At 50.0% G+C, this 22569-nt stretch overlaps 1 protein-coding gene across 12 annotated transcripts in view; it reads left to right on the plus strand.

The window, feature by feature from the left end:
* Window positions 1-22569, plus strand: part of NFIA (nuclear factor I A) — a 360965-nt gene that overhangs the window by 99560 nt on the left and 238836 nt on the right. For 6 of the 12 annotated variants that reach the window (XM_030034253.2, XM_030034252.2, XM_030034251.2 and 3 more), the window contains exon 2: window positions 10260-10791. In XM_030034253.2, the coding sequence (XP_029890113.1) occupies window positions 10260-10791 (532 nt within the window). Of the gene's footprint in view, window positions 1-3841; window positions 4355-10259; window positions 10792-22569 lie in introns of those variants that run through there. The other 6 variants (XM_030034258.2, XM_030034262.2, XM_030034256.2 and 3 more) reach the window with 4 other exon arrangements.

Consider the following 22569-nt stretch of genomic DNA (forward strand, 5'->3'; position numbering starts at 1 on the left):
GGATGACCATGCCACTCGTTAAGTTGTGCAAGTTAAAGTCACACTTTGCTGTAAAAAAATACTAATTAACCTGCAGATCCACTTGCTTCCCCCCCCCAGACCCCTCCAAATTAATTTTGCAGTGTTATCACGCATCTTGAGGCTTCCAGTTTTAAGAATATAATGCTTCTGCTGTTAATGAAGCGGGTATCCGCGATCAAGGGGAGCCGAGAGCTACAGACAATTGTTTGTTTGCCTTTATTTCTCACGCCCTTTGAAGGTTTTTCTTTTTTTTTTTTTTTTTTTTATTAAGTGACTTTAGCAGATTGTACCCTCGGAGCTGTGAATAATAGGGTTATTCTACAAAAATGGCCAAGGCTAGTTAAGACACACAAAGCCAGGAAATCCTTTCAGGGATGAAATCAGGACTATTTTAGGGGTGCCGTGTAAGTTGGAGACTTTGCAGCTCGGCTCTCCGTTGCTGCATTGCTGCCAGACACGGTCCGGGCTGCTCCAAGGAAAGTTCCTCCCCAGTCGAAGGCTTGCCCGGCACACCGAGGGGTGTGCAAAGCCAAGGGGGGGGGGGAGTGTGTAAAGCACGGGGGGGGGGGGGGGGGATTTGCTAGTGCCAGGTAACTTTGCCCGTGCAGCAAAGGAGCTTTGCTGGTGCAAGGGATGGGGGTTCCCCACGCTGGGGAGGGTTGCCCATGCGGGGGGGTGTGCACATGTAGGGGGGGTTATCCGTGCAAGGGGGGGGTATCGGTGCAAAGGAGGGGGTTACCCGTGCAAAGGAGGGGGTTATCCGTGCAAGGGGGGGGTATCCATGCAAGGGGGGGGTTATCGGTGCAAAGGAGGGGGTTACCCGTGCAAAGGAGGGGGTTATCCGTGCAAGGGGGGGGATATCCGTGCAAAGGGGGGGGGTTATCCGTGCAAAGGGGAGGGGGTATCGGTGCAAAGGAAGGGGTTATCCGTGCAAAGGAGGGGGTTATCGGTGCAAAGGGGGGGTTATCCGTGCAAAGGGGGGGTATCCGTGCAAAGGGGGGGTATCCGTGCAAGGTAGGTGTTTACCCGGGTGGAGGGGGTATCCCTGCAAGGGGGGGGGGGATTACCCGTGCAAGGGGGGGGCTCGCTACCCGCAGCACCCCCCCGCCGCTCTCCCGCAGAGCAGCCCTGCGGAGGACCCCCGCGGCTGGGAAGGGGTTTGGCGGGGGGGGGGGGGAGGCTGGAGGCCCGCACCGGGGGCCGCCCGTCCTGCGGGGGGGGGCGGGTAAGGGATGTCCGTGACACCCCCCCCCCCCCCGGTGCGGGTCTCGTATGCAAATGCGATTGCGGAAATAAGCGGGGGAGGAGGAGGAGGAGGAGGAGGAGGAGGAAGGGGAGGAGGAGGAGGGCGGCTGCCGAATCGGTCGCAACTTCTGCAAAGTCCCAGGCGCTCGGCGACCGCCCGGCAGAGCGGGGAGCGGCGGCGGCAGCCCCCGGCCCGCCTTCAAAGACCGCACTGCGAAGCCTCCCGGGGCGGGAGTCACGGAAAAAAACCCAAAAACAAAACAACAAAAAAACCCAAAAACAAAAACGAAAACAAAAAATCCCTCCCCCCCCCCCCCCGAAAAAAAACCCAAACCCAAAACCGAAGGGGGAAAAAAAAAAACAAACCAACAAAAACCACCTAACGGCAGGCGGCAATTGGCTGCGGCGTTTATTCTCTTCCGGGTTCCCAACGGTTGCAAGTTTATTTTAGCTATTAAAAAAAAAAAGAAAGAAAAATCGCGGAAAAAAATAAATAAAAAAAAAAGTGTCAACAACCGGAGCCAATCGCCGGAGCCCCGGAAAGTTTCTCACGTACTCTTTATACCTGCCCATGGTACGTGGCGCCTCTTAAACTTCGCTTTTTTTGTTGTTTTGGGGTTTTTTTTTAACCTGATTTCCACGCTTTCGCAGAGGGCGGCAGCTATTGTCTGGGCGGGGGTCTGGGCGCGGAGGGAGCGCGGGCGCGGGTGTCTGCACCGGAGTTACCTTTTTTTGTTTAAAAAAAAAAATTTTTTTTTTTTTTCGGGGGATTTGAGAAAACCGCTGAGCTTGACAGATTTAACATCCCCCCCCCCCCCCCCCCCCTCCGCGGGACCGCCCGTACGTGCGCGCCGGCTCCGTACGCGCCGTCTGGAGCGCCCGCGGCCGCGCACAAAGAAACGCGGCTGGGCGCGGGATGTGACGGACCGCGGCGGGGACCAATCGGAGGGGCGGGGCGGTGTGACGTCACGAGCCCTGCCCAATCAGCGGCGGGGGTGGGTGTTGCGACGTTTGAACTCCCCCGGGGGGAGGGGCGCGCCTTCCCCCCCCCCCCCTTTTTTTTTTCGGGAATTTTTTTTTCTTTTTTTTTTTTTTTTTTCCCCCCTTTTCCGCCGAAGTTGGCGGCGCCCCGCGGGGACGGGGCCGCTGGCGGGGCTGGAGCCGCGGAAACCTCCGGATTTAGCACACCACCAACCCCCCCCCCCAAAAAAAAAGGAGGGGGGGAGAGGAAGGAAAAAAAGCTTTTTTTGTGGGGGTGAAGAAAAAGCGTTTATAACATCGTATTTATTTTTTAAAGCGTGCTTCGCAAAACGCTGAGTTGGGAAAAAAATAAGAATAACTTGCGCGCCTACCCGTTTAGCGCTGAAAAATCCCGCAGGTGGGGGAGAGAAGGTGCATGTGCTCTCGTCGTGGTGCGTGTGACCCCCCCATTTCTTTTTTTTTTTTTTGGGGGGGGGGGGGGGGGAACGGATGGATGTCCGCGGCTGCGGAGGGGCTGCGCTTGCCCGCGGCCCCTGCCTAGAGGGCGCAAAGCAGCCGTCCCGCGGCCAAAAGTCTCCCGAAGGGCGGCAAAAGTTACTTCAAAGAGAATGCTGCAAACCGCAAAAGGCTGGGAACGGGGCAGCGCGGACGGCGGACGGCGAGGGGGGGGGGCTGCGCGGGGGCGGAGGGGAGCGCAAACCTTTTAAACAAGCTGCGTGGGAGGCATTTTTTTCCTCCGCGTTCCCTACGGATGGGATTTTTTCCCCGCTTGTCCGTGTGTCCCCCGCCCTGCGCGGAGGTCGCCGGCATCGGGGCGAAACGCTGTTCCCAAGGTGGGGGGGGGGGGGTGTGACACGGGAGGGGGGGGTGACACGGGAAGGGGGGGGGACACCCACCCCAGACGGGACACCCTCCGAGTCCCCGTGAGCGGGCTGGAGACCGTCCAAACCCCAAACCCAAACGTTGCCGGTGCCAAAACAATGCGCTCAAGAAGTGGCAGGAGGCGCGGGTGTATTTTTAATTCGAAGCGCTTCACTTTTCAGGAGTGATTTTATTAGTAAGGAGGGGGGGGATGCGACGCGTAGATGAATTTATGTGTTGCTATTTTTAATTTCTTATTTATTTAAGTGGAAGTAAGTGGAATAAGCCCCCCCCCCCCCCCCCGAGCGTAAAGCGCTTGATTTCAAATGACAAGTGCCAAAGGGGATGGGGGGAAAAGTTGTGAACGCAGCGCCGCTTCCCCCGTGTCGTGTCTCCCGCCTCCCTTCCCCGGCCAAGGGCCGAGCAGCCCCGCAGCCGTCGGGAAAAGATAAAAAAAAAAAAAAAAAAACCAACCAAAAAACCCAAACCAACAAAAAAACCCCAAAACCACCAGATTAAAAAAAAAAAAAAAACAAACAAAAACCAAACCCACTACATTAAAAAAAAAAAAAAACCAACAAAAAAAACCCAAAGAAGCAAACTTTAAGCCGACCACCCCTCGCCTTCTTCCGCGGCTCCCCGCGCTGCGTGGGCGGAGGGAGGCCGGCGGAGCCGCAGCCCCCTCCCCGCCCCTCCCCGCCCCCGCGGGCGGGCGGGCGGGAGGCGCGGAAGGGTTGAGCGGGGCGGCGCGGCGCAGAGCGGAGGGGGGCGCGGAACAAGGTGGTGGTGGTGGTTGGTGGTGTTTGGGAGGAGGAGGAGGAGGAGGAGGAGGAGGAGGAGGAGAAGGAGGAAGGAGGGGGGGGGGCCCGGAGCGCGGACGGCGGAGGGTTGCGCGCGTAGAGTGCGCTATGCCTTTAACGGCGCGCAGGGCAGGCATGCCGAGCGCGTAGTGCGGGAAAAAGTCGAGGCGGGGTTAAAGTTCAGCTCATGGAGCGGCTCCGCGCTGGCTGCAGTTTGGCAGAGTTGGAAATGTGAAAGCAAGAAGCAGGCTCGGGGCTCCCCCTCCTCTCCTCTCTCTCTCTCTCTCTCCCTTTTTTTTTTTTCCCCTCCTCTCTCTCCCTCTCCCTCTCCCTCTCTCTCTCTCTCTCTCTCCCCCTCTCTCTCTCTCCCTCTCTCCCCGCACACGCACACCTCCAAACCGCAGCCCCCCGCAGCAGTCATGTATTCTCCGCTCTGTCTCACCCAGGTAAGCGGCTGCCGGGGCGCGATGGGGCCGGCGCTGCGGGGGGGGGGGCGGTGGTGGTGGTGTGTGTGTGGGGGGGGGGGTGGTGGGGTGTGTGTGGGGGGGTGCGTGTCCGTGCGCGCCGGGGAAGGGGCAGAAACGCAGCTCGCCGAAACTAACTTTGTTGCCTTTCGCTTGCATCCCCCCCCCCCCCCCCCCCCTCTCCCGCACGGCCATTTGTGTCGGCACATGGCTAATGGCGCCTACTTATTAATGGTTTAATTAATAAGCGCGGGGGGGGGGGGGAGCAGCGGGGGGGGGGGGGGGGCCGCGGTGCTGCGGGATGCCCCGCACGGCCCCGCCGTGCTTGGTCATCCGCGATCGATGCCGCCGCCGCCGCTGCCTCCTCCTCCTCCTCCTCCTCCTCCTCTTCCTCCTCCTCCTCCTCCTCCCGATGCGGAGCGCCCCGCACCGCCGCTCCGCTCCGCGGCCCCGGGGGCAGCGCTGCGAACCGCTGCGCCTTTCCCCAGCCCCCGGGAGCCGGGCACGGCACGGCCCGCACACCCCACACGCCCCCCCCCCCCCCTTCCCCTCACACACCTCGCACAACCCCCCTCGCCCGCCCCCCGGGGCTCCCCACTCGAGGTTACGCGGGTGGGATCGGCTCCGCGCTTCTCCCCCCCCCCCCCAAAAAAAAAAAAAAAACCCAAGAGCGGAGACGGACCGTCCACCGCACCTGGCTAACGCTCCCGCGGTGCTGCCGCCCTTGCGTGGAAGTGTTCTCCGCACCCGCGGACAGGGAAGGGGCGGGGGGGGGACACACACACACCCCCCCGCAAACTTATCCCGCGCGTGTGTGTGGCCGTGGCCTCCCGCCCGCGGATCGGGCTCCCCCCTCCCCCCCCCCCCGCCAGACTCGGCGCAACTTTTGCAGCCCCCCCCCCCCCCCCAAAACTCCGTTTGCGGCGGGACGGGGCTGCGCGGGGGCGGGAGGTGAGGGGGGGGTCTCCCTGCCGTGCCCCCGAGTTGCGCGGCCGCGGAGCGCCGCCCGCCCCCCCCCCCCCCCTTCCCCCCCCCCCCCAGCCCCGTTCCCCGCGCGCTGCTGCAGGACGCTAAATTGCACACCTTCAATTAGCAGGATATAATGGTTTAACGAGGAAATGCTTTGTGGTGGACTCAAACCCCAGATTATTTCCTCCTGCAGGAGATTTTGACTACATTATTCTTATTAATTTAATTTGAATATTTTTTTTCTCCCGGTGAGAAAGCCTCTCCAGGCTCTTTCCGTCGAGAAAAAGGCGAGGAAATGCAGAGAGAGGGGAAGCAGCCTTCCCAGGCAGCCTCGAAGAGCTGCAAAAGTTTCATCCCCTTCCCTCGCCGGCGTTCCCCCCATTCCTTCCCCGGCCTCCCCCAAATTTCTGGGTGCCCGGTGAGGAGAAGCCAGGCCGGCGCGGGGCACGAAACTCCACCGGGCTTAAAAACCGTACGCTTGATTAAAGGCAGGAGGCAAACGGGAGCGGAGGGAGTTTGCAGAGGACGCGGGATGCAACTCCGCGTTCTGCCTGGCCAAAGTTTGTGCCTTGAATTCAACTCTGAAAAAAAATACCTGGGGTTTTGGTCGGTTCTGCTTTTGCAGGAGGGACAGCAATACGCTCCTCGTAGGGCCGGCAACGTAGCGCATCGCTTTGCATCTGCACGTGTAGCTACTCGGGTTTAGTAGGCCCAGTTGTACGTTAAGGAGAGAAAATAAATCCATGGGCCGGTTGCTCCCTGTCCCGGTCATCGTGCATGTGTGTGTGTGTGTGTGTGTGTGTGTGTCGTCCTGCTTTTTTTTTTTTTTAATAAAAAAAAAAAAGAAAAAGAAAAAAGCAAAAAGCCAGGCACTGGGCTTTTACTCAGTTGTGAAAATCTCGCATTCTTGTTGCACGTTTGGAAAAGTAATGCGAGGATTAGAGGCCTCCTGACAAACTCTTCCCTCCAAAGGATCAGTTAGGTGATTCTGTAATTTTCTGTAGAAAAAGGGGGCGAGCCCTTAGCAGTTGCAAGCAATTTCCTATTTTTCATTTCAGGAGCTTATATTGATACGAGTTTTGGGACGGAGATTTTTTTTTTTCTTTTTTTTTTTTTGCTGTTAAGTTTTGATGCAGATTTAAAGGGAAGCTTTCGAAAGTGGGTTAGAAAAGGAAAACAAACAGAAATCCTAGTTATGAGCGTCTTTATCCAAGCACTGGAACTGAAATGGCACGAGCATTTTGTCTCATCTGTCAGGAAAAATCTAAACATCGTTCCATTTACATATCTGCTGAAGATCTAGGAAATAGTTGGGGAACATATGCACATCTCCTAATAGATTTACAAGCAAATGGATTGTAAAAATATTAACAAGGGTCGCTGTAGCTGGCTTAATTTCAAAAAGATCAGCAGAAATATATTGTTTCAAAAGACTCCTTTGCAGTGTTACATTATTGCGGGCGCCTTTGGGCTGGGTTTGGGGGCTCTTTTGTCACAGGGGTTTTTTTGTTGGTTTTTTTTTTTTTTTTTTTACACCTTTCAGTGAAGAAGCAGGGGAGAATTTCGGTATAAGCAATACAGAATTGTGCGGCCCAAATTTTAGGTGCTGCTTAGAAACGGGCTGTTCTCGGAAGAGCTGTATCCTCAAACTTTGGAGAGTGAGTGCAATGAAAAAAAACTTACTTTTTATTCTCGCTTTCCCAGCTTTCCGGTGCCTTTTATTTTTAGGTGACCCATCACACGCCGAGGCGGGAAAGCAAACCTCTTTATCAAATACTTTGAAAGTTTCCCTTAAAGCTAACTTGGGGAAAGGCAAAGATCAGCTCCTTTTCCACCAGTTACTTAAAATCTTGATATTTTGCAGCGAGGCTGCAGACAAGTCTGCACATCTGTTAGCACACTTGCATTGACCCATTTCCAAAACTTTTTTTTGGGGGGGGGCCGGCTATAACAACACCAAAATAAATAATATTATTGTGCAGAAACTGCTCCCCCCCTCTCCGTCCCTGCTTCCAGCCCAATTTTGTTTGATCAGTCCTGAATGCTTTTATTTCCACTTCGACTTTGCTAATACCTCGCCGCCGAGATTGAAGCGGTGCGATTTTCCGGAGCGGCGTGTTTACCAAGACAGTTTGAAAGTTGGTCTGTTTATGAGTCATTAACCTTTTCTCCTCGTACACCATTTTGAAAAGACACATTGGAGCCTAATAGGGACGTGCACACCTCGCGCGCCGAGCAGCGGGGCTTTTCATTTACTTCAGCCATGGACCCTGACTTTAGACCAAAAACCACCTTTCCCCCCCCCCCCCCCCCCCTTGAAGTCTTTTAAAGTGGGTTTGGGGTTTTTATTTTTTTTTTCGGGTGTTGTTTTTACCTCCCCTTTCAGGTTCACATCGTCGAAATCAGCTTTAGCGCAGGTTAAAGCGACTCTCTCTTGGATAGCATCCAGCGTCGAGCCAAAAAAGTCCCGAGCACATGAGATCAGGCAGGACAAAGCGCTGCTTAAAGCAGAAAAGTTAAAATATTTCAGGATGTACCAAGACGTGTTTAGAAACTAGGAACGCTTGAAGCGCTCCCCTGGCTCATTGTGGGTCTGTCGAGCCTGTGCTGTGTGTACCTTCGCAGATAAACTTCCACTTGACAAAAGGCCTTTTTTCCTTGACTCTCCCTGAGTGGAGAAGGTGAAGGACAGGAGGGATCAGAAAAGAGGGTTTATTATTTTTAATAGCTTGTAGGGACCTGTAGTTTTTATATTTTTCTTTTTTTTTTTTTTTTTTTCTTTCCCCCTCCGCTCCCCCCAGCCTCCGTGAGAGAGCTGTTTCTGGTGGGTGAGAGCAGCTCCATGTGCTGGGATTGTGCCTCCTCTCACTTTTTGAATCTGCCGACTGCAAACTCGCAGCAATCTTTTTTTTTAATCTTTTTTTTAAAAACTTTATTGAAATTTGAAACTATGATCTTTTCCGGGGGGGGGGGGGGGGGGGGGGGGGGGGGAGGAATGTGCCAATCATTGGAGTGATTTATTTTATTTTACCTGCTTATATTTTAATAATCATTCATAGTACTTGTGATTACTGCCGCTCTGCTGTGCTATAATGAAATATATTGTGCCGTTTTGGGTAGTTTTTAACAACCTGTGTTTAAAATAAAAATAAATGCTGTGGGTATTACCTATAGATTTCAGTATTTACAATTCAGGGGCCACTCAGAATAAGTGCAAGGAAAGCTTTTGGGAAGTCAGCAGAAGGTCTTGAATTATGACAGCATTTTGCTGATAGATATTTCTACTATTGATTTCTCAATTTTTCATAATTTTTGAAAAGAAAATGCAAGTTAAAATAAGGTGCTGAAAGGAAGCAAGATGTCTGTTTTAATAACAATATTTGCGCGACCTGAAATGATTTGGGTAGGAAATGTACTCCCTGGGATAATTAAAAAAAAAAAAAAAAAAGTTAGTTAATCTGAAAAATCCCCAATGTCGTCTTGCAAGGGTAGGCAGCGGGTGGCTTTTACCATGCTGGGGGAAGTGTTGCACAAATTACTTTATTTTTCCCTCCTAGAGGGCCCAATCCTGAGAAAAGGAGGAACTCGGCCCCTGGAAGTAGGGACGTCCCCACCACACGGGGCTGGATCAGGCCCCCACAGGCTATATACGTTTTTATGTGCAGCCTGGAGTTCGGTCATTCGTTTATTCAGAGAAAAACAAGAAGCGTGGCCCCAGTATATTATAATATAATATGTTTTGATCGCTCTGGCTGATTTATGTAGTACTTTTTGCAGATTTTTTTTTTTGTTTGTTTTTTAAACAAAATTGGGGGGGGTCTTTCTTGCGTTTTTTTTTTTAATTGTCAGCATAATTTTAATAGCGATTATTTTTGTGCCAGGGAAGAAGGGGGATCTTTAACTCATCGTTACACAAAGCGAGCAGTGTCTCTGGATGGCCAAACTAACTTTCCAAGTAGGGCATTTCTTTTTAAATGTATGAAAATACCACACAATCTGTAAAGAAAAAAATTAATAATTCTCTGCATATTTGCACAAGTCGTGCTAAGGTTTTCTGTTACCGCATTTTTCAGTTTTCCCTGTTTCTTATTATTTTACAGAAAGGCTCAGAGTTTGCCTTGTCCTAATGTGCCCGGATAGCAGATTTTTATTTTTTTCTTTTTGACTAAATATAAACAAAACTTTAAAAAAAAAAAAAAAAATCGCGAGACTTGCTTTTTCTAGGATTTTAGTGTTGTTTATTGTTGCGCGCGCGGGATAAATCGGCCGCGTTACTTTCTACTCCCTTCACCGTTTAGGAAACGGAGAGAAAACCACCCTTCATTGTATTTGTATGTGCAGCTATATTGGCATTTTACTATACTGCCTGCTGCTATTTCCAAATATATCTTAGGGAAAGTTTTACTATACTTTAGACTTCCCCATACAAACATTGATTGGCATCCAAATGTTTAGGATTTGCCAAATTGGCGGGCATACGCTGGCTACACCGCAAGCAGCGGGGTCAGGGAGAGAGCAAAGGGAGATACGCGCTCCGCAAGTGGACTCGCAGCGGGGTTTTTAGCTTTTAACTCGTTCTGCCTTTTTTTTCTTTTTTTTAAAGAGATTTGGGGATGGGGGAAAGGGCCCCATCGTTGCACCGTCTCCGCCCGGGTGCTTGTTTGAAGTTGGACCCCGTTTTTCGGCGGGGGGTGTGTGTGGGTGAGCAGGGGTTTCGGGTGGGTGCGAGGTGAAGCGGGGACGCGGCGGGGTCGGGGTCCGTCGGCGAGGGGTGCGAGTCCCGCAGCCCATAAAACGTATAAGCACCCTCCCGATGCTCGCCGTCCCGGCGAGCCTTCGCGCCTCGCGAAAGCCCCGTTTCTGGAGGCTTTTTGTTGATGGTTTCGGTGACACCGACCCTTCTCTGTAACTTTTTCAGGATGAATTTCATCCCTTCATCGAAGCACTTCTGCCTCACGTCCGAGCGTTTGCGTACACGTGGTTCAACCTGCAAGCCCGAAAAAGAAAATACTTCAAAAAACATGAAAAACGCATGTCAAAAGAGGAAGAGAGAGCCGTGAAGGACGAACTGCTAAGTGAAAAACCCGAGGTAAAGCAAAAATGGGCATCCAGACTTCTGGCAAAGCTCCGGAAAGATATCAGGCCTGAATTTCGGGAGGATTTTGTTCTCACAGTCACAGGAAAAAAGCCTCCGTGTTGCGTTCTTTCCAATCCAGACCAGAAGGGCAAGATGAGAAGAATTGACTGCCTTCGCCAGGCAGATAAGGTCTGGAGGTTGGACCTTGTTATGGTGATTTTATTTAAAGGTATTCCGCTCGAAAGTACTGATGGCGAGCGCCTTGTAAAGTCCCCACAGTGCTCTAACCCCGGGCTGTGCGTACAGCCCCACCATATAGGAGTTTCTGTTAAGGAACTCGATTTATATTTGGCATACTTTGTGCACGCAGCAGGTAAGTGCCTTTCTATACCACCTTCTCCAACTTTTCGGTTTATCTCCGTGCCGGGTGCCGTGCCCCGGCGGCGGCTGCATGAGCCGGGGAGGGAGCAGGGGACGCCGGTTATTGCCCTCCCGGGGCAGCGAGGAGAGTGCCAAAACTCACCCGCTTTATTTATTTTATTTTTTTTTTTCGTGGGCTTTTAAGGTGCAGCCGCGTAAAAGCTGCTCTCGTTTTCCCAGGGTTAACGGCATTTCGGGCATCCTTCACAGGTGTTATCCTAACTGTTGTCCTAGGAGGGATTGCAGCTGGATGCGGCTTCCTTTATCCTGATTTTGGGGGAAAGCAGAGAGATTTTAATTGTTATTATTTTTTTAAATAAAGTTTGTATATGCTATGCACAAAGTAGTCTAAGAGGGCTAGAGGTGCCCGAGGCCCGTGGGTCAGGAGTACCAGGTATCCTCACCCCACGGGGACGGGATGGGGAGCGTAAATCCCGCAGGATTGGGCTCGGAGGGAAAGGAGGAGACGGTCCTTCGACAGCAAACCTAGTCATCGGGTCTGAGGAGCCACGAAACAAACCCCCGGGTAATCCTATGGGGAAAAAGAGGCATTTAACCCCCCCGAAATATCACAGTTTATACAGCTAGAAGCCGAGCAGGTCGTGAAACAAATTCCTGGTTTGATAATATTGTGCTTATTGGGGCGGGGAGCGGGGGGGGGGGGGGCGGGCTGAGATGTTTTTGCGTGAGATTAAAATCTTGGGCTCTCTGACTCCAGTGCAAAGTACACCCTGCCCGCGGAGCGACTCGGTGTGCTCAGAGGATGTGTAGTACGTTGACTGGATAAAATAATATGCTATTGTAGTTCTCCTGAGTGACTATATTGCAGAAAAATGTGCGCGTGTGAAGTGCTAGGCCCCGGTTTTCACGTATGGTATGCATAGGTCCCCCTGGGTTTCAGCCTGACTTGCAAGTTGAGGGGCTGGGCAGGCTGGAAAAAAAGAGGAGCAGAGGGGAGAGGAATCGTATTAGTAGCAACCACTTCTCTATAAATACGTATCAGTACGAAAACTGAGCAAATTACAGCGCTGGGAGCCTGCGTTTCCAATGCCAGCTTCTTGCGGAGGGTCTTGCAGAAAGTTTTGGCTCCCCCAAAGTTTTTCTGCGCTGAGTCCCTGCAGCGGTTGTTGCGATAGGCAGTGTCGCCGCTGTGATTTACGGGTATGATCCCCGTTCGGAAATAACTTTCGAGTATCCTCATGGTATTTCCTACAGATAAGCTGCAAAATTTACTTTGCGCTTCGGTGCGGTGTGGTAAAACATATTGCACGTTTATGGCAAAGGGGAGGTAGGCAAATATTGTGGAAAATTATTTATTTACTCTGCGATTTATGATGGGGCACGGTGAAGGAAGGATTGCCAATTAATGGCTAACCGAAGGGAGACCGGGGCTGGGGCGTTGCGGGTCCTCTCCCGTTCCATCACTGGCCCCGAGGAGACCGGGGTCCCGCATCCCTTTTGTCTGCCTCAGTTTCCTCCTCCGCACGTCGGAGCGGGGTGATACGCTTAAAGTGCCTTGATATCCACGGCTGAAAACCACTACGTACTGCTGTACGGCATGCAGGTTTTTATTATTTAGATTTAAATATAGCGTGGTGCCGGCAAATACTGGTCCGTATTGTGTTTCCTCAGTGAAAAGCAGGCTTCTGCGGAGTGCAAGAACTGTTAATAGAAACCAACGGTCTTGGTTTAGCCTGCGTGTCGGGTCACAGAAATGTAGGATGGGGAGAAAAGGACCAAACCCGGGGTGTAAGTACTCCGGGCAGCTTGAAGGGATGCTCTTCCTGTTACAAGAGTCGGGCAATAGACATTATAAAAGTTCGATATTGTGATTAGGAATATACCATCTTATCAGCACCCTGTTGGCAAACAGTAGCCTTGATAGCAAACTCTTATTTATTTCTGCCTTCATCATCAACAGGCAGCAATTGCACTAATCGTTCTTTGGACTAGACATTTGCTGCGGAAACTTAGCGCAAGGCTTAGGCTCGTTTTTTTGGGTTAGATTTGCGGTTTTGTGTAAGCAGTAACACGCTCGAACAGACCGCACCGCTTCATGTTTTCGGCCGTTGTTTGCTGATTGCACGCATCGCATTGTGCTCTTAATGCAGTAGCGTGTGCTGGTGTATTCCCTGCTAAACCTCACCGGGGAGGGGGACAAACTGATTTTTAGGAGGTAGGACAGCGTGGTCGCCGTCTATATCGCTTCACAGATACGTACAGAAAGCCTCGCATATAGGCTACCTTTTTTTTTTTTTCCCCCCTTTTTTTCCCTTTTTTTTTTCCCCCCTCCGATGTATCCCAGCAGTCTTTGTTACACCTGAACATTGGCCAAGTTGACAGCCATTGGTTCCCGCAGACCCGCAGTAATGGCAGCTTGTGCCGGGTGCGCAACAGGAAAATTACAAAAGAAAAAAAATATTAAGGGTCCTTTGTCTCAAACTCCATCAGGCCTCGCTCCCCAAATGTATGGAGCGCTTATTTATAAGGAGGAAGTTGCCAGCGCAAATATTAGGTAGGCTGGTCAACTTACATATAGCGGATTTGACAAGCATCTGCTATAGTACAGAAGATTTGTAAACACTAAACAATGTTTTTACCTCCTTAAAAGTTTTGAGAAGTTGCCAGTATTGGCAGGAGGCACAGACTCCGAAACGTGCTTGAAGATACGTGCCAAAACCATTGTGACCTTTTCACCCATAGTGCTCGCTTCTCTTTTTCTTGTTTTTTTTTTCCCACTCTTCGTCGCCTTTTTTTGAGGGCGAGTATTCTCTTCCAAGATGCCCTTATTCGAGATGACTTCGGCAGCGAGATGTCCCTTTCCTTCTAAACATGTACGATAATTATTGCTTTGAATCCACGCTTTTTCTTCAGTAGGCACTATCATCTGTAAGGGAACACATGTGCACAGATTTAAATAGTGCTTCTTACAAAGCTACTGAAATCAATTATTCTCTTTAAGAACTGGCTAGAAAGAGAAAACAAAAATATGCAAATAGGCAAACTACGTGTCATTTTCGTTTAAAAAAAAAAAAGAAAAAAAAAAAGGAAAAGAAGATCGGTGTTTTGTGAATTAGAGGTTGACCAAAAAACGTATTGAAATCTAGAGTATTGCTCTCAGTTTGCAGTTTCTAATCTGCTTAACTAAAAGCAGGCGGCATTTTCATACCCTGAACTTGGGTTCGCTTTTTAGTTTTCACTTATTCTGCGCTTGTATCAAATGACAAGTTGGAAACCATTGTGGCAAACCGTTTTCTTTGTGGGAGTCGAACAGTAAAGCTAATTTATGACCGGTCCTTTACCAGATGATCTGTATCAGAATCTACAATATACTAGGCACGTGGCAAGGTCACAATTTAAGTTGTTAAGGTCACAACCTTAGCCACCAGGCATTTGACCTTTTAGATAAAGTTAACCTTTGTTCATTAGTAGGCACTCAACCGAGAACTTTCTGGAGTTTTTTACTGCTTTGGAGTTCCTTCTGCTAATGTGATCAGATTGGAGAATAGATTCGCAATGGAAGTAGTTAAATTTAGTGAGAGGTCACAGTTTTTAGAGACTTCTCCAGTGGACGAAGCTGGATGGCAGGCCAGGAGGCGATGCTGCAATGCCCAGTTTATTTTTTTGGACGGCCATCACTATGCGCTTTGGGCGAGAATTAAGCTAGCGAGGTATTTGTGGCAGAGAAAATCTTTTAATCTTTCAGAAGGACATTTAAAAATCCCAAATTTAAGAAAAATCTGGGGACAGGGTTTTATTTACACGAGCTCATTTTTCTGTTCACGTTTAGAATAAAAGCCAGCAAAGACGCAAGAAGTCAGCCTGATTTCTGCGACTGTGAAAATTTACTTAGCGTCTAAATATGCTCTATGGCTAATTGCCTGGGCGATAGTATATAGCACATGACCTTGAACTTTAAGCAGACCCATTTTACCTTCCCATCGGCGAATTTAAAAGATTTCAACTTGGACCGCCGCAGAGAGGCATCGATGGGAATAACCCAAAGATGGGTTAAGGCAGAAAACGCCTGCAGATAGCCAAAGTACCCATGGAGGTATCGGGGAGTCCGAAAGGTACATAAGGCTTTGCGCCGTAATCTTTTAGCACAATTGGTATTGATTGTTGCTGCATTAATCCTGTTAATAGCCGCAGCCGGTTCGGCGTGTTGCAGGGATGTGAGAGGTGTCCTGACAATGCTGCACATCACCAAAAGAGCTGTCGCAGCGTCTTGAACTCCTGATAGCTGCTTTGCAAAAGTGGAGCCTTCGATGGTGGAAACTATTGCCGGCTCCTATAGAAACACACACCATATTGTTTACTTAATTATGCCGTAGCGGAGGCTCATTTTTAATTATTTAGCTGACTTTCTCACTTTGCTGTGATACCACATTTATTATTTAATTTAAAATCAAAAGGGCTGAGCTACTGTTAGGTTTTGATGCATTTTACTTTTGTTTTGGCTACGTTATTGTCATTCCATCGTACAGTAATCCAGATAGCCGTGATATGCAGATTGGCCAGATGGTCATGTTAACAGATTGAGAACCCACTTCCCACTGCTAAAGAGCAGGTGTAAGATCAGTGGGCTTTTTTTTTTTTTTTTTTCCCTCCTTTCCTCCCAAGTTTCAACCAAAATGCTCTTTAGACAGCTCATAATGGTAGTTAAAAAGGAGCACATTTCAAATGGTGGTTGTTCTGTGTAGAGAATATGTAATATATATGTCATTTTTACGTGTACCTGAAGACTTCTAAAGCATCCGTGACATTCCCCCCATATATGAGGCTTTTGAAAACCTACTTCCAGCCCGTGGCTGTTCCAGTGTACATCCAAAACGGTCCTTAAAGTTTTGTTTGCGATGTTAATAGTCCCTACGCATTTCTACAGACAGATTACGTTTACCCTTACCAAAAAATACTCAGCCAGCTTTGCGGCAGGTGCTTCACACGCTTTCCCTGTACAGGGCTCCCTGCGCACGCCCAGGGGAACCTGAGCAGTTCAGTGTTCAGCTGAGATTTTAATGTTCGGGGCCTTGTAGGGTTTGGGTTTTTTTCTCCATTAATTTTTGCCACAGTGAGACATCTCTAGTCTTAAAGAAAAAAGTGAAACGAAGACATCGCGCGGTATTTCTGCCCTCGAGGAATACCGGGAGAAGGCAGATTTTGCATTGCTTGAGCCTTATAAAAGGTGCCCCTAAAAAGTCAGTGGTGGGAGCCTGGGTCTGTGTCTCAGTCGGGAGAGGTGGGGAGATGACAGCTACAGCTCCTCGACACCCCAAATTTCACACACCCACCTATCACGGGCGTGCACGAAACGCGGCGATCTACACACCCCGCCTGGTGCAGAAAGATATCTCCATCCATCGATGCTCTCTGCTTTGGGGAGGGGGACCGAGCGCTTTCAGTGAGCAGGGCAGTAGCTGACAGAAGCAGGATTTAGGTGGGACAACTGCTCTCCCCGTGCGGTTGTAACTGAGCCGGTGAGTATCCGTGATAATTCCGATACTAACTGGTGCGGCACTTGGGGCGGTCTGCTCTATCACGAACCCCTGGCAGGAGTTCAGTCATGTGGTTTAGCTTTCCCCTTTCTCCAACAACAACAACAGCAACAACAAATAAACACGGGATAAAGACGTATTTCGTATGCCCAGGATGTTTTCCAGGTGATGGGTTCGGCCGGTATAAGGGCGCGTTATTTCCATACCTCCCTGCCCTGGCGGGCTTCGAGGTGCAGAAGCGGGAGAAGCCTTTGAATGGTAAGAAAGTTGCCCAACGCTGCTGGCTTGTCTACAAGCGACTGCACTTTTATATTTCCCTTCTTTTCCACCCAATGATGAATAGCATTAATTTAGATCTATTTAAGGCGAGTGTGGGAGAAACCACAATCTTTGTTGTGGTCACTGCTGTACACAGCGGGGCTGAATGTTTCTCTTGGTTGAGGCCTCAAAGCTGAATCTGGAGAACCCAAAACATCGTGTCAGCTTTTCAAACCCTTCAAAGAGACAGTGGAATCCTAATTGTTCATAAAACCCACTATTTATTATTACAATTATGTATTTTCTCCCCATTCGGATGTAAAGGAAAGGGCATCCCTCGCTTTCCGTGCCTTGAGCTTCTTCGCAGCTCCTCCTCCTCCTCCTCCTCCCCTCGATGCTTCGGGTTCAGGCACCGGCCGAGGCTTTCGCAACCAGCAAACAAACCCCAGCCCGCCGCTCCGTAAACCCTCAACCCCTCCCCAAAAGCATGCGCTTTGCCACACACGTCCCAGAGTTGGACCCTCCGGGGCTTGGGGACCGTCCCCGGCGGGAACGGCTTTTGGGGCATCCTCGTTGGGAGCCGGGGGTCTGGCTCTGCCCCCACTCCCTTCTGCGCAGGCAAGGGCTGGAGCTGCTGATTAAATTACAGGCTGTAAATTCAGGGCAAATTATTTTAGCCTCCTAACAGCAGCCGACCCTGAAGGTTTCCTTACGACAGTGAGGGCCCTCGGTAGATAAGAGTTGTCGGTGGAGTAAAATTCATTTTAATCGCTTTGGTTTGTCCGTTCATCGGATGCTCTTCATTCATTTCATCTTTGGTTATTGTTAATTATCACCTGCATTACGGTAGCCACCAAAAAGCCCAGCTGGGATCAGCACGTGGGTCATGGCGCCCGTGATGTGTGGGGCAGTTTTATCCCGGCAAGTTCTTTGGGGCGTTGCAGCATTTTACACCCAATTGCAAGGGCAGCGCCCTGGCCTATCTCCTCGTCACAGCGTAATTAATTTTGAAGAGCTAACAGCGTATTTCTCTATTTTTCGGAAGCGTTTCTCGCTAGCGTGGCTCCACGTCCCCACCCAGGGCACGGCTGTGGGCGCGCGAGCTCAGCCCGGCGCGTGGCATCGTCGCGGCTCGGCGCGGAGGAGGAGGAGGACGCGGCCCCCGTAGCGCGGGTGGATTGAGGCCGGATTTGTAGCCGCTGCCTGTAAAATACACGAGGGCCTCCATTTTGTGTGCCAGACTCTCACGTGCGAGTGCAAAATGGAGAGCTGCGCAGTTGAGTTTTGCCTAGAGCGAAGCGCGTAGGCATACGTTGCCGGTGGTCTCCGCGCCGCCGCGGCGCACGCAGACCCACGCCGAGGCCCGGGAGCCGGTATCCTGAGCTTATCCATCCATCGGTTCCTCCTAAGGAGGTCTCGGTCTCTCCTGCGGGTCCTTAATATCCACCCTCCCGGTCCGAGTGCTGGCCCGGTGTCACGGCAAGCCGGCACGTTGGCTCTCGGGCCGGTGCGAAGGGCCCCGGGGAGTCGTTCGTCCTTCCCCGCGGGCTTCGGTACACATCAGTGCCGTTAGATTAGCAAGATAAAATCAAGACGCGTTTAATGACACGCTATTCTGAAAGTTTCCTGGACTTTATTGTTCATAACTTGGACCTGAGTCGGGTTATTTACACATGAGGATTAAAAAGCTGCAAACAACTGTGTGATTTTTAGGGGCTGAAAGCAATTAGCATATGTGGGTAGGAGATTACACTGCATGTCTGCGTTCCTTTAAAATATAAATCACAGTTATTTAATTATGTTTTGAGAGGGCAGATTTAAGGATATACTGCAAAATGCATTACCTATTATACCAACACGATAATCTTATTAACCTTGCTTTCTACTTTTTAATTTTATTGTGCACCCTGTACAACTCTTATGATATCAAAAATAATTACTTGGAGAATACATGATGTCAGAGGTCCGATATGACATTTATCTTCACAAGTGAGGAGATGGCTATCTCGTGCATTGCATAGCAGCACGGGAGGCATCAGGCAGGTCCGCACCAGGGAAAGGAAGCGAAGATAGGTATCATCAGATGTTATTTAACGTATATAAGCTTGTGTTTGCAGATTTGTGTTAAAGCCGAGGGCCGGCTTGACCAAACTTGATGCAATTCAGCATCCGCGGGCCTCCCGCAATAGAAAGGCTGAATGTTTTACTTGCACGTGCCATACAACTCCCATTGGTGAGCCAATATTTCAGGGTGGCTCCATGCATCCAGCCCTGATCCCAGTTGGATCTCCTGTTAAACCCCACATTCTCCATCCCATCCCTCCTCAGGGCAGCGCCTCTTTTTTTTTTTTTTTTTTTTTTTAATCTATCTCTCCTAATGTTTGATATGTGTTGATATTTCCCCCTTTATTTTGTGAGGGAATGGGTGAGGGTGATGGGTGAGGGGAAACAAATGCCATAATAATATCCCTTTTCAGAAGAATATAGTTTAATTTTGTGTGTGCGTGCAGCAGCTGCCATTGGCAAGCTGTCGTCTTTGTTGCCATGGGCTTTTTTTTTTTTTTTGCATGCGTGCCAGAACATGATTGGATGTTTCAGCATGTTCATGTTTTGGGGTGAGACATATCTGTAGCGAAGCACAAAATTGTCATGGGGTTGGTGGGTGTCCAAGGCAGGGTTATTCGGCCAGGTGAGCTGGTTGTGCCGGAGAGGGTCGTGCCAGCGTGGTAGCCGGTGGTGGTTTTGGTCGATGAGATAAAATTTGCTGGTGCTCTGGATTTTCCGATGATGTAAAAAGGTCCTTTAAAAACATCACAGGAGGGCGTATCGCCGAGGTCTCCTCCAGCGGGACAGCCCCGGGGCGCAGCGGGAAGCTGCCGGTGGTACCCGGGGAGGACCGGCCGGTGGGTTTCTCCTGCCCATCTCCCTCTCCTGGCGCACACACGCCACGGGAGGTCGCGTCCATCCCCAGCTCTCGCTGATGCCGCGGGGAGCTGGACGGTGGCACCGGTGACAGACAGGCTCCGGGCAGGGCTTGCGGCGTGTGGGGATGGAGCGCGCCTTCCACGGGGCGTAAAACTAATGCGGCATCACCCGCGAGAGCTGCAGGACCTGCCACCGTGGCACTTAGCCCTGGGCACAGAGGTGTAGCTAGTGCTTTTCCCGCTCCTTGGTTTCATCCATTCGTCATGTTCATCATACGCTCATAGCATCAATATCTAAGCAAAGTCTAAACCTGCTCTGCACCGACCTCTGTGCTGCCCGTCTCCCTTCTCGTCCCAGCCGCTGTCGCCCCATGTTAAGTACGGTTGGACCCGACGATCTTAAAGGTCTTTTCCAACCTAAATGAGTCTCTGATTTTAAGTAATACACGGTGGGAGAGCAGGAGAGCTCTTTAGCCTGGGAAGCCCGCCGTGCGGCCGCGGGGATCATTGCGAGGTGCCAAATGCACTTGCAGACTCGGGAGAAATATTTCATAGGGAGGCATCTCCATACAGCCCTTTTAGGCTCGGACTAGTCCTAAACTGGAGCGCTCGGCGAGGGGAAAGTTTGCAGGGCGAGCGCAGGCACCGTGCGCAGTCTCTGAAGGTTTCAGGAGAAAGAAAGGATGAAGAACTAAATGTAAAGTGTTGAGACAGCCTCATTCTTCTGCATCTACAGATTTAGTGCTGTGTATGAGGTACAGATAATGAGCTGTGTGAGCTTTGTAATAAACATTGCGTCTGGTTAAATTACCATTTTTGCGTTTAAAGCCAGTACGTGTGTTACAAAATACCTTGTAATGCACTGGAAGAGCAGGGAAGAACCCCTGTAAAGGTATCAAAAGACAAGTTAGATAGTTGCTACGTTTATTGTCAAGATGAACACTTACTGGAGATTTTAATGCAGAGATACATTGTCAATCAGATTTCATCCTAAGGATATTTGCTCAAAATTTTGTCTGATCTTTTTACCCAGTCAGGTTTTAACTTGATATGGAAGAAAACAGCCAAATCCCTGAGTGATGCTGGAAACTTAGGGTAAAATTTAAATTTAATTCAGTTCTTTTTTTTTTGGTTTTTTTTTAAGGCAAAGTAGTTTCAAGTAAATCAGAAGAATGAATTCTTTGTATCAGGATGCTTTTCTAAAGCCCAGCTATTGTTGGGATCCCTTTTAGGGAGGATAGCCACTGCAATGCTTTTATTGTGTGATGACGAGGACTTTTCCTGACGCGATGAGGACTTCACTGAAAATAGCCAACAAACCTATTTACATTTGTTCCTGTGTTAAAAAGTAAAAAGTAGCTGTCGCTGAGCTAAAAAGTAAATCCAGCATAATTTTATTTGAAAGCTTCACAACCGGCTTGCCTGGCTGTGGGAGGATCAGCCTCGATAGCGGCTGAACCCTTGTGAGCATAGGTTGGGTATTGCTGGAAAAGTTGGGAAAAACACAGGGCAGTCAGGTAAGAAGTGGGATTTTTGTGGTCAAGACCCTTTTTTTCCTGTAGAGAATGACATTAGCTTCAACAGCTCTGGTTTAGGTTCTTCTTAGGCAGATGCAGTTATAAACACCCAGCCACGGAGCTCTGTGCTGTTCGGGGATGCACGCTTGCATCTCAGAAGTGCATCTTCAAGGTGTCTGTTCTTTGTAATGTGGATACATGAGCGTGATCTGTAGGCAAAATAATATGCTCAACGCCAGCTTTAAACATGGACATTGTTTCTGTTTCTGGTCAAAAGCTGAAGGTCAAAATCATGATGGGAACTGAGAGTGGACCGGTTGTTTTCCACATGCACGGTCTGTGGTAACGAACTCTTCTATAAAAAAGTGAGAAGTGTCTCAGCAGTGAGCAGTCCCAGGGTGTGGAGCCGTCTGCCCGGGGGACGAGGATGGTACGAGCAGGGTCCCCGTCCCGGCACGGGGCTTGGTTGTCCGCTGCGGTCCCGTACTGCGCGGAGCTAAGGACTACTTGTGTGCTGCCGAGTGGGACGCGCGCATCTCCCTGCAGCGTGCTGAAGGATGCTGTGGGCATGGCCCTGGAAAAAACAAGTATAGAGAGTTTTCATTCCTGAACGTCCTGTTGGTAGGGTAGGTTTTCCATGAGATGGGTCGCTGGGAAAGTCCTGCTTTTCTCCCTGTTCCTGGCTGGATCTCTCCCCGCTATTGCCCTTTGCAAGCGGCTTCGTTTGCCTGGGGCTGAGTTGTCCTCGGCTGTTCGGTGCCTTCATCCCCGCTGCGGACCACCGAGCTGGTGCGGTCCAGCCCGGCTCGGGGTTCCGACGGGGCCGTCGTTGGCAGCGGGGATGGGCGTAGGGACGGCAGGAGCGCCGGGGATGCAACGTCAGGACGCGCGAGGCGTTTGGAAAAAGTGAAATGAGTCGGAGTTTGAAAAGAAAATGGGATGTTTCTGTCCATGTGGTTCTGAAATATGGGGCAGCGGTGTCTTTGAGTTGATAAATGTGCTTTGAAAGCCTCAAAAAACTTTCTTTGATTGCACAAGCAGTACCTAATATTAATAATATTTCCTCATTAAAAGGGATGAAGGATTTCTCAAACAGTCTTGCTCATGTACCTCGTTTTTTTGAACAAGCTTCGTCTACCTTAGCAACTTCTCCAGGGAACTTTCCAGCTCCGTGCTGGGGCCGCTGGTGCGGCTCGGGGACGGGTCAGTGGCCATGGAGGCATTTAACATTTTAATTGCCTTCCTATACCGATTGCTGTGATGACCTGTTTGTTTGGATTATATCTCTTTTTCATATTTAAAAAAAAAGAAAAAAAAGAAAACAAAGGAAGTACAGTGCTGTGCACAGAACAGTTATTAAAAACAGTTGGGAAGCATATAAAAGGTACTGTTTGTGTGAGAAACGGGACAGCTGTGATGGTCTATTGGGAAAGTGTGTACAGATGGTGGTAGGGAGGGGAATGATGACTACATGGCTGATAAATGAAATACAAAAAGCATTAAATTGGTGATCTTTTTAAAGAGTACATTTTTGGTT

Source organism: Aquila chrysaetos, chromosome 12 (assembly GCF_900496995.4).
Source record: "Aquila chrysaetos chrysaetos chromosome 12, bAquChr1.4, whole genome shotgun sequence".
Taxonomy (NCBI): Eukaryota; Metazoa; Chordata; class Aves; order Accipitriformes; family Accipitridae; genus Aquila; species Aquila chrysaetos.